General features: G+C 41.3%; 1 protein-coding gene and 1 long non-coding RNA gene across 9 annotated transcripts in view; one reads left to right on the plus strand and one right to left on the minus strand.

Moving 5' to 3' along the window:
* MAPK10 (mitogen-activated protein kinase 10) overlaps nt 1-18,053 on the minus strand; it is a 255,588-nt gene that overhangs the window by 7,141 nt on the left and 230,394 nt on the right. For 4 of the 8 annotated variants that reach the window (XM_045018012.1, XM_045018017.1, XM_045018010.1 and 1 more), the window contains 3 exons: nt 11,805-11,837; nt 5,419-5,482; nt 3,749-3,826 (listed from right to left, as the gene is read on the minus strand). In XM_045018012.1, coding sequence (XP_044873947.1) covers nt 3,749-3,826; nt 5,419-5,482; nt 11,805-11,837 — 175 coding nt within the window. The remainder of the gene's footprint in view (nt 1-3,748; nt 3,827-5,418; nt 5,483-11,804; nt 11,838-18,053) is intronic. The other 4 variants (XM_045018014.1, XM_045018016.1, XM_045018013.1 and 1 more) reach the window with 1 other exon arrangement.
* LOC123370993 lies at nt 8,238-10,406 on the plus strand. The gene is made up of 3 exons (XR_006579682.1): nt 8,238-8,422; nt 8,951-9,112; nt 9,427-10,406. It is a non-coding gene; the product is annotated as an uncharacterized LOC123370993 (long non-coding RNA).

Here is an 18,053-nt window from a genome sequence, read left to right on the forward strand (position 1 = left end):
ACTTCCTTCAGCCATCACGGTGGGTTTCAATCTTAATCCCCCTCAATTGCAACACTGGTGAGACAACACAATACAGAATGCAAGGGAGGAACTGATACATGATTCCCAACAGAAGCTTGTTTCTTTTTAGGCCTGGGTCTAAGAAGTTGACAAAGCCTACCAGACCCAAACTTCACAGTTTTCTAGTCAGGCAAATACGCATTTATTTTAAGGGGATGGGAATAAAATGCTGCCTTTCTGCCTTGTAGTTGACTTACAGTAAGATATGCTTGATATTTGAGACCAAATACAAACTGACACTCGTTATTGTTTCTATGATTATTCACAGGGATAGCGAGAATCCCAAATTCAGGCCTCTCTTTATGAATGGAAAAATATTTAGGGGTTGTGGTGGATAATTAGCTGAACATGAGCTTCCAACATGACGCTATGGTCAAAAGAGCTAATGGAACCCTGGGATCCATAAACAGGGGAATCTCCAGTAGGAGCAGAGAGGTTATTTAACCTCTGTATTTGGCACTGAAGCAACAGTTGCTGGAATACTGTGTCCAGTTCTGGTTTCTACAATTCAAGAAGGATATTAAGAAATTGGAGATGGTTCAGAGAAGAGCCAGGAGAATGATTAAAGGATTAGAAAAGATGACTTATAGTGAGAGACTCAAGGAGCTGAATCCATTTAGTGTAACAAAAAATGTTAAAGAGTGACTTGATTAAGTATCTACATAGGGAATATTTAATAATTGGCTCCTCAGTCTAGCAGAGAAAGATATAACATGATCTAATGAAAGCTAGCCAAATTCAGTCTGGAAATAAGGAATACATTTTTGACAGTGAGGATAACCAGTGGAACAATTTACCAAGGGTCATGGTGGATTCTCCATCACTGACAATTTTTAAATCAAAATTGGATTTTCTAAAAGAGTTGTTCTAAGAATTATTCTGGGGAAGTTCTGTGGCTTGTATTACACAGGAGGTCAGACTAGATGATCACAATGGCCCTTACTGGCCTTGGAATCTATGAGCTGACCTTTTGTATGAAGCAAAAGCAAGCCAAAGGAAAACCAAGTCTTACTCAGCCACTTCTCTATTTATATTTTGTCAAATTACTTCAGAAAAGGGACCTGAGAACTAGGATCTAACAGAAACAAACATCTTGATAACCAGCAGCTATTTTTTATTTCTAATGATGCTTTGGTTAGCATCATCAGGAAGTTCATGGCCCAGTCATAAATGACCATTAGTGAATAGATTATGCTAAAATATTGACCATTCACTTTCTGTTAAAAACAAAAAATGCTAATAATCTTTAAAGTATTCCATCTAAAAAGTCACTCCATTTATAGATGTACTAATACAGCATGCCTGAACTGAGGAACAGCCTGGCTTTGTGAACCTAACACTAGAAGTATCCATCCCCACCATCTCTACATTTTTGTTCTTAAAGTAGTGCCACCTAGTGTGTATTGCAAGTATCAAATCTATTTGAAATTAATTCAGAGACTAAGCATTCAGATTATTCTTCAGTAATTAAAGGAAACACTGCAAAGGTTGAACTCTGGATTCTAATTAATGGCAAAATATTTAAAATGCATGTTCCAGATAACTGGGCATGAGAGGATTTTTCTAAACTTTAGGTTGGGGGTGGGGAGGAAAAATTAGGACAGATTTCCAGCTAGGCATCATAAAGTTCAGGCCCACTCTGGCACTGAGAAACTAACCTCTAATCCTGCTTCTCAAAACAGCACATGCATCTTCTTGTACATACAAAAGCCATATTCCTGTTGGAAAATAGGTATTTGGAAATGATGCAATAGTGCATCTAGCTACCTGCTGATTTTTGTGCATAAATAGCCACTTTCAAAATACCCATTTTACTCACACAAGCAGACGTATATAGCCAAGTCTTGGGACCATGTGAAAATTAGGCCCACACTGTCAGGAGCTGGGTACAGTTTCTGAGTCTCTGCCCTAGCCATGGCACAGGTTAGCTGCAGGGGTTAATGGCACAAGAACACTGCTGGATTGCGGGCAGCAAGTGACCTCTAAAAACTGACCACCTACATGCCAGAGTCCTGGGTATACACATTATTTTAGGTGTATTGGAATTAGAATTTATACACATCCCCAAAACAAACAAACAAAATAAACTCTGTTTTGATTCTCCCTTTTTTTTACCCCACTTCTACTGTTTGGGGTAGGTCCTAAACTGTGGCCAATATACAGTACAGCTGAACAGGAACTGGAGGGCAAAGGTCATTCCACTCCAGCATAACTTAGAGCACAATCTTGTAGCTGCTTATGACCCTCACTTGTTGATATATAGGCAGAAAGTTTGGCTTATATGTGAGAACAGACAATATTTCCAGGAAGGATTAGCATAATTAAAAGATAGGAGAAAGTGCTCCTCGTTTTAATAAGATACTCCTGGTAGAGAAATCTAAGCAATCTCCTAGCATGTTCTTTGTGGAAGAGCACAGCAAAGAAGCCAGGGAGTTCCCAGGCACTCTCAGGCTGATAGGAACACAATGGTTGCCTTCAGATTTATTTTTTCAGTGATAGTACAATAATTCCCTACCTCAAATCTGCCTGTAATGTATTTCACCAGCTACTCTGCAGCAACACATTGATTGCCTTTCATATCTTTTTCCTTGTAGCTGAAATCAAGATGCAATACCAAAGCCCTAATATTGTCAGTCAGCACTGTATTGACTTATCACACTTCCATCATGTTTCCCCTAGTTCCATCGCTGAGTAATGGTGCATCACATGGTGTCACATTGGGTTAGTTCGTATGAACATTGGCAAGATGAAAGATGACATGAACATGCTCAGTGCAAATAGTAAACATATAGGGACACATCAAACATTAAGAACCTTTTGATTAAATATGACTTTTCCAAATTGAACAGTGAACATCTACTCACAAAGAAATTGAAGTGGAGAACAGTGCAATTAATAATTAGAATGTATTGAAGGTTGTTTCATGCATAGATACATTCCTACAGGGATACAAATATTTTAAATCTGGATGTCTGTCTAAATGTTTGTCTAAAAATGTATGTCTCCACAGTTACCCATTTGTGTACACAATCGTAGGTATACAAATGCCTGTTTGCATGCATGTGGATTTTGCTCATTTTGAGCATATGTATTTTGTGGAGGCAGTTTAGGGATCCTTATGTAAAAATATGGCCCTTCTAGTCTATTTGCTTACCCGGTCTCAGTCAATATTTCAAATAAAGCGTTTTAACATTATCAGAGCTTCTGAAAGAATAAATTACAGTAGTAGGTCCAAATAGTACACTTGTGCAGTGTACTTTTGTGGACATAGGGCCAAATTCTGTGCTAGAGTAAATGGGCACAGATAGATTTACTTCAATAGGTTTTGCTCATTTAGAAATGTAATGTGCCATCACTGATATTCTTTCTCCTGGTGGTTCTGAAAATATTAACCATTCCCCATCTCCATTTCAACACTGTACAACTATTGTGTTTGTCTAGTCCTTAGAAATGCCAGTGCTGCTGAGAAGATGAGTTCAACATGAAGAAATCCCCAAAATAACCTCAAAACTCGCATGGAATCTAAACGGCCTATTTTTAAAGATTAAAGTGACACTGGAGTTCAGTTAATAAAACAATTCATTATAAGCACTAAATTGCAGAATACATTTCCAGCTTCAGATGCATAACTGCAGCCCTCTGTGCTGCTGTGGAACACACATTAAGGTTATTCATTGGGGTTGAGTACCTGAAGGAGAAGGCTGTCCTTTAACTACTCCATTTTTAGTTTTTTCTTCAGAATTCATTACTTCCTTGTAGATCAATTCTGTGAGAGACAATTGATGCAGTTATGAAAGTAGCTAGTTCTTGTGCCCATGAACAACTTAATGCTATAAACTGCTAAATCAGTCACTCTCTCTCTCTCTCTCCCCCACCAATTATTCCCCCCATCCTTGTTCCTGCTGCTGAAGCCGGTCAGGCAGTTTTGGCATATCTTCTATAACTTTAGTAACAGTGAAAGGAACAGGACTGTTGTAACTGGGCTCACATTCCACGTCTGGCACTGCAAAATAGGCTTAAGCACAGCAAACTCAGTGTGCTGAATTAAGGTAATATGAGACTCTTCTTTCTGTGTACCAAAATTAAGCCACAAACACACTAGGAAGTTTTAAAACATGTATGCAATGCATTATAATGATTTAACACTGGCTGCATGGGCCAGTCTTTAAAACATACAAACTGGGAATGAAGCTAAACCTTTCCAGATGCTTATGTAATAAAAGAATGCAAGCATTAAACCAACATTTTTCCATGCCTGCTTGCTGCCTGTGTAACCATTTCCCATTTGTTTTTGCTTGTTTCTTCTTATTTCTCACACTTAGCCCTCTTTTCTCCTACTTGAGAGGAAGAAAATTTAAGAGCATTCTACCAGCCTTCCACAATCTCATTTTGCCTACTTGATCTTTAGCAAGTCTTTCCACTCTATCTAAGCTTGCTTTTTGTGTGTGTGCTTTTTAGACATATATAGGAGAATATAATAGCTAAGCTGCCTTAAGTTGCATTATCCAGAAATAGGGCTGGCACAATAACTTTAATTCTGTTTATCATGGGCCAGATTCTGACACCTTGCCCCTGTTGAATAGTACCTTATTCCCCCAATAGACTCCTTGACTTCACTGAGTATCAGAATCTGGTCCTATGGTCTTTGCTAAACAGTACCTGGTGTATCCGGCAATAAGGACTATAATGTACAGGCCTATTTCTGTCATCCTTACTCATGTCACACAAGTAGCACCCATGAAATCAATGCATCTATTCACACAGTAAGGCACTACTCAATATAAGTAAAGATAACAAAATTAGGCCCCTGATGAGCAATGCCATGTGGTTTCAAATGAGTATGGAATTCCTTTCCATTTCCTGCCCTCAATTGTTGTATAGTGTTAGGGTACTGTTAAAACAACTGTGATTCTCCAAACCCGAGATGGCTGTATTTCAGCAGCGAATGAACTGAATCCCAGGGTTGGTTAAAGCTGTAGAGCATCCTTTGGGATAAATTCACCTGTATGCAGTGGGACCAACTTGAGGCTTTATGTACCACTTTAAACCCTATTTAAGACCTTGTGCTGGTCCCTTACATAGGGCAGAAGTTTCACCCTATAGAACTATCATAACCAGGCTATGACCTACTATAAAACAGAATTTGTTCACAGATCAAATATACTACTTGTTGGTGTTGTTTTTAAATCCTTTGGAGACTGTAGCTGGAGGTGTAACTCTAGAAGCCTCTTCTATATTTACCAACAAAGTAACAGTACACAGGGCTAAACTGACTTCAAAGAAGTTATTCTGGATTTGTACTGCTACATCTGAGAGCAGATTTGGTCCATATACTATATCTCTTTAAAATGGGATTACCTTTCCATTCCTCAATCGTATGTTCTCTTTCATCCAGCTGTTTATCATATATCTGAGGAGGAGGCTGTAGAGTAGAAACAAAGATCGGTCAACAGCTATTCCTTTACATTAGTAAGTAAATACATAGTAAGAATTTCTGAATGTTTTTATATTTGATCATTAAAGGGATAAAATTCCTGGAAATCAGCAGCTCATATAAAAGAACCCGGCTGCTTGTTCTCTCACTCCACCCCGCACCCGTAGTAAGTACCCCTGCAGTTGAATAATATCCCAAAAGCCATGCCATACTGCCCTGCAATGATCTTATTCAAATAATCAACACTGGCAGGAATGACATTGCAGCATCAGCCAAAATCTGCATTCCTGATGCTGGAATGTTTAACCAGAACACAGTGTTTAAAGGCAAGGCTTCAGGAATTCAGCCAAAAGCAGAGAAGTATCAACTGGGAGGGGTCCAATAGACCTGCCTTACCTGTGGACTCCACATTTTGATTTATCTGAGAGGCATTCAGGTACGCTGAAAGGCAGTATGGTCTAATAGTTACAGCATGAGACTGGGAACCAGGAGCTTTTCAACTTTACTCTTGGCTCCCTCGATGGCCTTGGCAAAGTCTTTGACCTCTCTGCCTCATTTTCCCATCTGTAAAATGGGATGAATAGTACTCACCTGCCTGACCTGAGTGTTGCACTGGTTAATTACTGAATGCCATGAAGATGTAAAGTCTGATAAAAATGTGAAATGTTATCCGAGATTTTTCAAACCCAGTTAGCAGATTTTATCTGCAAACCAAGATGACTTTAGGAAAGTCGCACTTTTTTCCCTCTTCTCATTGTCTCTGTGTGCCCAAACCCACTTCCCGAGAAAGAGAGAGGTTCTCCACAAGGATTCTGCAAATTGGTACTGTATTCAGTTTCCAAGCAACACATTAAACTGTGAATTCATAATCTCCAGTCATTATAGAGTCAAAATTGTCAGAGTCTTGTGTAACTCTCCCTCCCCAGGCAGAACAATTTGGCCCTGGGGAGGGAGAGTTAGCCAGCCATGTAAGTACTACTGGCCTTTTCATCCCCAGCATCAGCTTCCATGGCTGCAGAGCCCAAGTGGATCGTGGGCTCTGCACTGCTGGTTCTGCACAGCTGATGCATCTGGGCCCATGATGAATATGCGAATTCCCTACCATCTTCATTCCATACGCCAGTGTACATATGTAAGAATAATGGATTGTTTGGTTTGCTGACAATTCCCCTTCTCCCACCAATAAAAATATATAATGGATTGGGCTCAACCTGAAAATGTATTTTTTTAAAATTTAAGCACATAAAAATTAATTTCAGATTGAATAAATGTTTCATTATGACAGAAATCAAAAAGTTTTGCTTTGATTTCAGCCATTTAAAATTGATTTTTTAAAAATAAAATTAAAGAAAATTTCAAAATAAAAAGTCATTTTGTTTCAAACATGTCAGAATGAAACACTTCAATTTGTCAGATTTTTTTTAAGCTTGTGGGGTTTCCCCAAAAAACAAATTTGACAAAACCAACACAAATTCACAATATATCTCAGTGTCATCAAATCTGCATTTTTATTTTTATTTTTTTTTTGCCAAAAAATGTTTTGGCTGAACAATTTTGCCCAGCTCTACCCTAATCATCTAGAAAAACAAAGAAAGCAATCATAAGAAATCCATGAGAATTATCAATGTGATGAATCTAGTCTGGATTTGATTCACACATTCATCCAGCATTTTTGCCACATGTATCTTTCTAATGAAACAAAGGCTGGATTTGGGATATTTAAAATGGCTGCTGCCACACGCTAGAAGCTGTTTTAACTATAACCCAACCAGCCCAACTTACTCCACACTCCTCTCACCTGGTAGTTTCACCTCAGAGAGGCTTTTTAAATTGCCGAGATCCTCCCCTGCCTCCCTTTCTGACCCCAAACACCCTCTCCCACCAAATCCTTCTTAACGCCCTGCCTGCCCCAAATGCTACCCCATTATGGAACTCTCCTGCCACCCTCTCTGACAACAGAGATGACTTCCCAGGGACCTTCTTTCTCTTCTCTTCCTGTCTGCTGTGGCACTTTTCTTCACTCTCTTCAGCCTCAAGGACTCTCTCCCCTTCAATATGTGAAATCCATCCTCAGTATCAAAGAGGCCAGAGACACAGGGTACAATGACTCCAATACTATGGAACTGCAAGATTAATAATCATTGTATGCCATCAGATACAGGTTGTGCTGTCTAGCAGTATGGGGAGTGGGTAAAATAGATACCCTTTCATCCCCATGCTCTCTCTATCACATGTTCAGTTGTCATTCACTGAGAAAGCAGAGCTTTGCTGCAAACACCTAGGGAAAGATGAATCTGTTGGATGAATTAGCCAGGAACAGGAAAAGTACCCCAGCTAAAGCCACAATTCGCTGTGTCAGGGGCCCAGTGTCCCAACTTGGACAGCTGCTGGGGTTGGAACTGGTTGGGTCAATGGATCCATGAGCTGACTGGATTTCCCCGCAATAAGCCGCCTAGGAGAGAGACTATGGGTGCAAGGGAGGTTCCTTTAATTCCTTCTTGCAGCCTACTCAATATCATGCTTTTCTAAGTCATGTAGCAGTACTAGCCTTCTCAACTAGCTGAGGATCTATTATGAATTGGGTCCAATCCCAACCTGCTGCTGACCCCATTGCTCCCCTTTATCAAGGTTCTTAGGATCATCAATATAGAGCCCAGGATGAGCTGGGAGAATGGACTTCCTTGTTCACCACTACCTCCAGGAGTTTCCAGGTGCATCATGGGAAGGCGACCGTTGTGTTCCTATCAGGACTATCCAGTAACAATCACACAATCACTGGGTTGATGATATCTGGTTAACTTGAGAGTGAAATTTTCTTCACAGGATTTTGAGACCATCATTCCAACAGAGGCTCTGCTTGCAGCAGAAGCGGCTGAGGGTGTCAAAGGAAAATAAGGCAGAGCAACCACTATGGAGGTGCAGGAGCGGGTGAGTGCAGTAGAAGGGACCAAAATTCAAGTACAGGTGCTCCTCATGCACAATGGCCCAATCCAAAGCCCACTGGAGGCAATGAAAGATTAACTTCAATGAGTTTTGATTAGGGCTAGAGGTCAGGGAAACTCCTGTATCTTTGTTCTATCATAGACAAAGACCTGCATCTCCAGGTCTCATTAGTCATGGCAGGTAACGAGAGCTAGTTGCTTGGAGGCCGCTGAAGAGATGACTGTGGCGGGGAGAGAATCATTAAGCAACTCACACAGCTTCTCTACAAGTGACAGCTGCATTTGCTGCAAGGCTGTGGGTGGGAGATGAGCTTTGAAACCGTAACTCTGTCCCCTTGTGCATATGCATGATACATGTTTTTATTCCTTTAATATTTCTCAAATAGTCTAAAACAGACAAACATACAGTGTAACATCAGATAATGCTCCTAATTTAGATACATGTGAGTCGTATTTTCTATTACTGGGTTTGTGCCAGAGGAACAGAGTCCATGGAAGTCTTTTCTACACACAGAGCCATTGCCTCACCTGCTGCATGCCACACAGTATACACAGCGAATGATGCAACAGCAGTGCCTTTTTCAATGGACACTTGAAGCCTTCCCTCATTCAGTCTGCACTTTACTCCATGGTATATGAAGCAAGGCTTTTACGGGATTGCCAGGTCTACATGCAGGTACGCTGAAGCTATACTTCAGGAGAGTTGTCCGTGACCTGAGGTGAGGTCTGAAGTACCTAAACAGATTTGGTTGTGACCTGTGAGGAGGCCACGGTGCCTCAAGCAGGTGGCCAGGTTGGAGCTTAACCCACAGGGTGAAGGGGGAACAGTGTCATGGCAGCTTTGGCTGTGACCTGCAATGGGGCTCTGCTGTCTCAGCAGGTCACTAGTGCAGATCAGATAAGAGCTTTTGACTATATGGAATGATGTTATTGTTAATAAAGCCATGACCTTTGTTTCCTACACAAACACATCTCTGTCCCTTATTACAGCCTGGCCTGCAGCAGCTAATCACCCTGAAGCCGGTGCTAGATTCAGCCAAAGCCACTGAAATCCCTGCTGGAGACATCTCTTTCCTGCTGATCATGGCATTGTGAAGCTCACCACTCAACCTAGGAATGAGAATTCTAGCCTCGTCAGTGACAATGGGAATGCTATCAACCAGGGTCCTCCAGATCAGCACGCTTGACAGACTGTCGCTCAGCCAGCCTGCCAGCCCTAGAGCATGCATTCTGTAATGAGGGAGTGCGGAGAGCACATGGGGAGAAGAGACAGACAAGGAAACCCTCGAGGTCTATGAATTCACACACAAGAGCTACAGGGACTGTCTGCTTCATTAAGCAACTGGCTCTACGTTTTGGGTGGTGGTTGCAGGGGGATACATTTGCCCAAGCTGTAGTCTGAATCACACCAGCAGAACTACTGTGTCTCTGTCAGAGAGACAGGAGCAAAGCAGAGAAGAGAAATTGGGAGAGAATATCCCATAATTACCTTCCTTTCTAAAGAGCTCTGGGGAACAGCTTGCAAAGAACACAGGCAGTGGTTAAAATAGATGGTAACAGGCAGGGAAGCTCTTCCCATGCCATCCAAGGAGAAGGAGGAGTGTTGCTCCCCCAGGTGAGGGAGCTCTCCCTCTGTTTTAAAGCATGGAAATAAGAAGTAAAAAGGAAGGGGTGTTCTCAAGCACATTATTTGTCCCACCTCCTCATACAATCAACATATCTTTGGCTAGTGTCTCTGCTGATCTACACCACCTCATGTCTCAAGCAGGCAGCTTTAGTTAATGTAAGAGGCTACAAGAATGGCAGCAATAATTATTTTACAGATCAACACGCTCTGGGAATTGAAGTATTTTGGGGGGATCAGGCACAACCTAATCTAACCCAAAATCAGATGCCTATTTAGCTAACAAGGTAGTCAAAGATAAGTGACTAAACTCCAGAGTTCACACTACTAGGGTTCCAGATACTCCAGCCGGTTCACCTGTTCCAATGCTGTATTAGCAGTTACATTACTAACCTCTATTTTTAGAATTTTAGAACTCTGCTATAAAATTTGGCTCTTGGCACAAACTTGGCAGGCAGAGGTAGCTAATATTCAGCGTGCGGATAAGTTATTAAGCTTGTGATTCCTATTAGTGTTAGTGGGAATCACATGAATGAATCCCTGATCATTATGCAGAACATTTACTCTACAGTCTGCAGCGTATGGGTGAATTCAGTGGGGCTACATAGGGGTGCAGGGCTCTGCCCATGGGAGATCCATTTGCAGGATCTAGCCCTAAGAATGAAAACTACGGGCCCGATTGTAGAGTGGCCACATGTAGAGTAACACATTTACTCCAAAAACGGCCTCCTTCATTTCGGTGGGACTGCAAGGGGGAGATTTGCAGAAGGCATGCAGGGAGTTAAGACACCCAGCTAAGTCAATGCTTAGCATGATGATCAGGGATTTGTTCATGTGATTCGCAACAATGCTAATGGGAATCATGTAGCTTAACAATAATTAATAATAATGATAATCACTCTGAATATTAGTTACCTCGGGCTGCCAAGTTTACGCTGAGCTAAATTTTATTGCTGAGTTCTAAAAATAGAGGTTAATAATGTTAGTGCTGACACAGCACTGCAACAGATAGAGCAGCTGTAGTATCTGGGACCCTAGCAGAGTGTGAAATGGGTGCCTGAGTGTGAACCTTTGCGCCTTTCATAATCTGCCCCTAAGGTACTATTCAGTGTCAGTAAGGGCTTATTTAGACACAATATTTATAGCAATTTAACTAGACTGGTTTAGAAATTGGGGCAACTCTGCAGTGTGTGCAGTTATACAGGTATAAAGGTGCTTATAAATAAGCCACACTGATATAAGTACCTTTATGCCAGCATCCCCGTGTCCACATTAGGGGGTTACACCACTTCCACTGTATCAGTTTCTAAACAGATATAGTTAAATTGGTACAAACACTGAGTGCAGACCAGCCCTAAAGGTGGCAGCATCCAGCTTTATTTAGGATAGCCATTTTCTCCCCAAAATGGGTTGATTTTTAAGATGTAAAAGTGGCAAGGACAACGAAGAATGGAATCTATTTTGGGTGGTGCAGGTTTTTGGTTTTGTTGATGCACATGTTTACAACAAATAGTAGTTTGGTTTGGTTGGTTGACTTTTAGTCTTTGGTTTTACATTTTATTAAAAATTATGCATTTTAACTGTATATTCAATTTTCCTTGCATTTAAAAACAATTTCTACAAAAGAGAATAAAAAACCTAGCCACTTATCTTCTCACATCATTTAAGCAACTTTTTTTTCTATACATGATGTACCTAATGTGATGAGATACACAAACAGGAGACAACTGTATCCAATAAATACCTTTTTTAAGTCTGGTGAGCAGAAAACACTCCACTATGGAAAAAAATGAAAGGAAAGTTATTAAACACCAAGTTTAAGCAGGTACCCAGATGCTAGTAAACTCTCCCTTCCCTACCACATCCAACTGAGTGTTGTCATAGTTACAGCTGGTAATGGGACAGGAAAAAGAATGAGACTGACAGCCCTTTCCTCCTACGTAGCCAAGTTCTGCCTTCACTGGGATGAGGCCGGTGACTCTATAGAGTTAATACCAGCACAGTAAAGATCTTGGGATTGACTGGAACAAGCCCTGGCACTGCAGTTGTTCACAGGATCAGGCAATCTGGTTTGGAAGCTATGGAGCCCTGTGCTGGGCAACTACAAAGCTATCATTATGTGAATACTGGAGGCCGGGGAGGCTCCAGAAGTTAATGGTGGGAGGTTAAACAATCTGTTGAATGGTTTGGCTTCTCATAAAGGGGTGCAAAATAAAAATGCCTTTTCATTTTGCAACAGTTCAAGATGTGATTATTATTATTTTTTGAAGTCTTAAAATGTACCACTAGTGAAAGGTGCTAGAGGGAGACCCCTGGAGAACTGAATTCCCTTATTGAGCCACAGAACAAATGTGCAGGGACAATGGCAATGCATGTTTCCTGACGCTACCCAGCCAACGTTCCTGGATTGGGCTGAACCCTCCCTGTAGGTGACAGGGCAGAGGAGTATCCCTCAGAAATCTACCAGCAATTTGTTTGGCTAAAATGGCTTTTTGTAATTATTAGAAAAGGGAGAGGAGAGAAGAGAGGGAGGGAAAACAGGAACATTTCTATGGCAGAATGTAACTCAGATGCTGATGAACAGGTGACCTAACTCTCACCTCCCCCGTTCAAAACAACTTCTAAAGCCAAGGATACATAAAATCCCACTAGACATCAGACAGACCAAACCAAAAGCTGCATTACAGCACACCAGCAGAAGTGTTTTCAAAGTGAAAGCTAGTGTGCAGTCACTCAGATGGCAAATTAAACCAGCAGCTCTGAAGAACACAGAAATAGACCTTCTTCATGAAGAACTGAAACACACCAGGTTAAAACACACTCAGGCAGACAGCATCTGATAAAAACTAGGGAACACACAAAAAACGGAATACCAGATTTGGGGCTTTATCTTGGAGAATATAAGTACAGGATGAAGAACCTATAGCATACAAAAGATATCTGTACAGATGAAAACAATGTTTTGAGTGAAGTGTTTGCCAAAGACAGAATGAGCCAGTGGAGAAGTAATATGCAACGAGTGAGATATGATATGGTACAATAAACAGAATACCCTAGATGTGGATGAAATAGAGGCAAGAATAATATTTTCACCTGGTAGAAAAAAATATAGCAGTCTGAGAAAGAATACAAGAAATGTATGCTGTTTATTCATGATGGTTATAGTACAAATGTTGAAGACAAATTAACTACCATAAACATTAAAGTAATATAATTATATATGCTTAAAATTAGAAGTGAAACTGACACACTTATTCCACTGAACACATGGGAAAGATGATCTTGGGGCAGAGAAATGGAAGTTAAATGATTTGGATTCTAATTCTGGGTCTGCAGTGGATTTCCTGTAACCTTGGGAACTCGCTTTACATCTTTGAGCTTTGGTTTTCCCAATCATAAAATGGGTGCAATGCTACCTACCTCAGAGGGATGCCATGAGACTTATTTATGCCTATCCATGCTTTTTGGAGGAATGGATTATATCTGTGCAGAGTATTATTGTGGGACCTGATCAGGCAGACCTTACACCCCCTCATATCCCAACTTCAGTGGGAGTTTAGGGTGCACAAGGAGGATAGAACTGTTTACCTGGGCAGTGAAACTCCCATTTCAATCCCAAATAATCTATTGAGTCAGATGAAATCTTACAATGCTTCTGGTCCAGATTTTGGCCAACACTCAGGCTCCTCATGAAGCATGACACATTAAGGACTGAGTAGTCAAATTAAAGTTCAGCTCATGTCTGTCTTGACAAGAGCAACAAAGAGTCCTGTGGTACCTTATAGACTAACAGACATATTGGAGCATGAGCTTTCGTGGGTGAATACCCACTTTGTCAACATGCATCTGATAAAGTGGGTATTCACCCACGAAAGCTTATGCTCCAATATGTCTGTTAGTCTATAAGGTGCCACAGGACTCTTTGTTGCTTTTTACAGATCCAGACTAACACGGCTACCCCTCTGATACATGTCATCACAAGGTGATCTTAATTCCTATACTAATATAGGATAGGAGGATATGTCCACCAATGGCTATTAGCCAGGATTGGCAGGGATGCAAAGCCATGTTCTGAAGTGTCCCTAGCTTCTGTTTGCCAGAAGCTGGGAATGGGCAACGGATGGATCATTTGATTCCCTGTTCTGTTCATTCCCTCTGGGGCACCTGGCATTGGCCACTCTCAGAAAACAAGACACTGGGCTAGATGGAGCATTGGTCTGACCCAGTAGGGCCGTTCTTATGTTCACACTACCTCATGTCATTAAAATATAAGAGCTAATCTCCATTTGCTGTAAAACATACATCAGTATTACACCAACATTACTGCTGGGGAAACTGCCCTAGTATCTATTTATCTATACTGCCACATACTGAAGGCAGGGGAAAAACAGCAAACGCATTAAGTGTTTGACTGGCAGGAATTCTCCACATTGTGAATATTACAGGAAAAATGCTCCCACCATTTACTTAGAGGACAGAAAAAAAGTTCATACTTGAGACTGTCAATGGGGATTTAGGTGTTCAGTTAAAAAGTTGAAATATTACCAATGGCAGCATCAATGCATGTTACCTTTATGTTAATGAGATTGGAAAGAGCTATGTTATTTTGATCCTATCACTGGAACACAGACAAAACTTGATTCAGTCTAAGGGAATCTGGATTTTGAATGTGTGCATGTTAAACCAATTTCTAAACCACTAGGGATTAGGGTGATACCTTCATGGGGGGAGGGCAGATTACCCCCACAACTGCCTATTGTGAGGGTTTCTTGCCCCTTCCTCTGGAGCTTTCAGTGCTGGACACTGTAAGAGACAGAATGTTGGACTAGATGGAGCCTGGGTCTAATCTAGTATGGTAATTCCTAAATTCCTGTGTTCTACACACATTCACATGCACATGTGCATGCACACACAGATTATCTATGGGAGGGGGAAATGCTTATTTTAATCAAAGATTGGTTGTGAATATAAATGACTCTAATAAAGGATAGGGTGATTCAAATCAGTTTCAGAATAGCTTGGAACACTTTGCATTGGCTGATTCTGTGACGCTACCCACAGAAGTACTGTAACTATTTTGATGGAGTCGGAATCATGATCCAAAAGTGTGAATAAATTAGAACTAAGAGTCTATCTGGAATGCCTTTAGAAACCAATATCCAGGCCACCCACACAGACATTCCACAAAATCTATGGCTCAGGAACTGTTTTAAACCTGTTCCTAAACATCAACAATACAATTTTGCTACAGAGCTATTGGAAGTTGAGAAGTCTGGTTGGCATTTTTGGTTGGCTTTCTGCACAGAGTTCCATGGGAGAGCCAAACTGCTGTGTGACCTTCACTGTAAGTGAAGAGCATTTCTTGCAAGTAGTAATATATATTTCCCTCTAGTTAGCAAGGGGTCATGGCTTGGCTTCAAGGAAGACCACAAGAGGCTAAGCATATTAAACCTGTCAGAAGGAGATGGTAGTTGCATTTCTCGCATCTCCCATTCCCATTATAGTCTTTGCCATTAGGATGAGACATCAGAATTGTTTTGGCCCCCATATAGTGTGCAGAAGACCATAAACTTTTAATAGACTTAAAAAAAAGAGATGGTAGCAGGCTCAGTATTCTACATATTTGACTAGACAGATCTTGCCTACCTCTTCCTTATACATTCATAATGCTGTAAATCTGGGAGAGATGCACAGGGTCATTATCTCTAGGTTGAATGTTGACAAAATCCTCTGCTTTTACTCCAAACATGAAGCTGTCTTACACATTGTCTGACCGTGAATAAGCAATTTCAGGGCGTTTCCTTCAATTTTCTCCAGGAGAGGCCCCCCACTGGGGCATGTCACACTGGATTATAGCTGTCACAATGGGTTATGTCAAGTGACATACAGCACTTTGAAAACAACTCTTCTCCTGATCAGGCAGACTACTGGAGTTACCTCAATCCTCACTTTAAACAAAGAAAGCTTATCAAGAGCTACAAAACAGAAATCAATTCACCAACCTGAGCTAACATGACACATGCCAAGATCATAAGTGCCAGTAGGGAAATTTAAAAACTCCACCATCAGTCCACTTGAGAAGTTCTGGAAAGAGAACATTTTCCAAGAATTTTGATTGGCTTCAAGTTCTGCCTATTTGCTGTTATTTTTGGGAGGGGGGATGTCTGAGGGAGGAAGAGAGGGAGGCTGTGAAGAGCTCTGAAGAGCAGTGCTGTTGCAGTTCTTCACTCTTCCCTAGGTATGGCACTGGAGTGCAGTCAGCGGATTGACAAAAGGAGAGAGATTAGCTCCTGACGAGAAAGGGTTTGCTCCTGGCAATAAAATGAATACTGAAAGATGCTGGTATTCTGCAAAGTATTCCTATTTCAGGTTGTGCAGGTTCAACAATTAATTTTAAAACATTATTATAGGCTTGTCATTTTTTAAACAGTTGCTGAACACTTCTGCAGTCGGAGATTCAGGCTTTCCCCGAGACGGATATGGACCAGATCCTGCTACTCTTGTGCTGAGAAGTACCTCACTCCACAAGCAATCCTGCTGTGAATATGGGTAGCAGAATCAGGTCCTCAGTGAATCTCTCTACAGCATTCTCAATCTTCCACAATAATGACTCAGTGAAAGCTATTCTTATATCCTCGTATAACCTATCACTCACTTTATACTCTGTTGCCAGGTTCCCTCTGGCCCACACATTTCCTGCCTAGCCTGAGAGAGGACTAGATTATACCATTCAGGCACAAGCCCACACTGGAGGACGGTCAAGCAGCAAAGTCTTACAAGAAAGTCCAGGAAGGATTGTGCCTCATTATGATACAGAAATCCCTCCCAGAACTAACCATCCCCAAGTGGGAGTGTGACCTTTGCACCATTCCTGAGGATGTGGCAGAATGCTTTCCCCTCCACAACTGGCCATCATTCACTTTCTTTGCATCAGGTAGCCCGCATCCAAGGGAGAGGTAAAAAAGAGCAGTTGCTGTTCTACCAGAAACATCAGATACACAACTGCATGGGATAGTTATTTGGGATCACTTTCCCCTCATATACCACACAAGAACACAGCATAATTTGGCCTAACCCAAATTACTGGCTGGGTTTGAGCCCAGCAGGTCTAACTATTTAACTCTGCTGTCTAGGATGATGGACAACTGTTCCACGAAAACAAACACACACACGGGTACAAGTATAGCAATGTTAACAATTGACTCTGCACATCTTTAGTCCTTTCCTGGGCATCTCCATTAACAGTGGTCCTATTGCTAATTTGTCCCTCTGTGCCCAACAGCTACTGCAATTTCTTTAATTTTGCTTGTCTCCATTTCACATCTTTGTCAATGAATAGCTGAGTGGTGGACAAGAAAAGGAGAATGGGCCATTTGTATTGTTCACCTGAGGTTAGCAGCTCACAGTGCGCCAAAGCCAGAATTCCTTATTCAGGAATAGATTGTGGGGTCCTGAGTGGGACCACAAGACGCTGTGGGAGAGGATGATGGAAGGACCCTCCTCCAACCTGGCACCCCAGAAAAGGGGCCAGTTGCAGTTTCCATCAGGGCAAGTTGACCATATTACTATACTAGTAATAATCTAACAGGAGGCAGGATTACCCTGAGTAGCACACACCTGCTAAGATCCCCTTTGGGTCTCCTTCCATGCCTTTGTCCCACTCTAGTGACTGGTTCACTGAAAAGAATAAGAAACTACTAACTAGAGCCACCAATTAACGGAGAAAAATGGATGTCCATCTAGTGTTAGTGCCAGGCAAGGAGGAAGAAGGGAGGATGCATAGTAATAGGCACAGATATTACTTGGTATGGCTGTTATGGGAGAAAACTGAATGAAAAGTATGCTAGACAGCTAATAAATCTGATTTACAGCTTTGTCAGGAAGGAACCCAGCTATTATTTAAAATCTGGGAGCCCTATACATAGTCAAATATAATGTTCTTTCCTGTGTAAAAGAAGACAGGAAAAGATTTAAAGTGCCCTAATATGTTTTA

This window comes from Mauremys mutica, chromosome 5 (assembly GCF_020497125.1).
Source record: "Mauremys mutica isolate MM-2020 ecotype Southern chromosome 5, ASM2049712v1, whole genome shotgun sequence".
Taxonomy (NCBI): Eukaryota; Metazoa; Chordata; order Testudines; family Geoemydidae; genus Mauremys; species Mauremys mutica.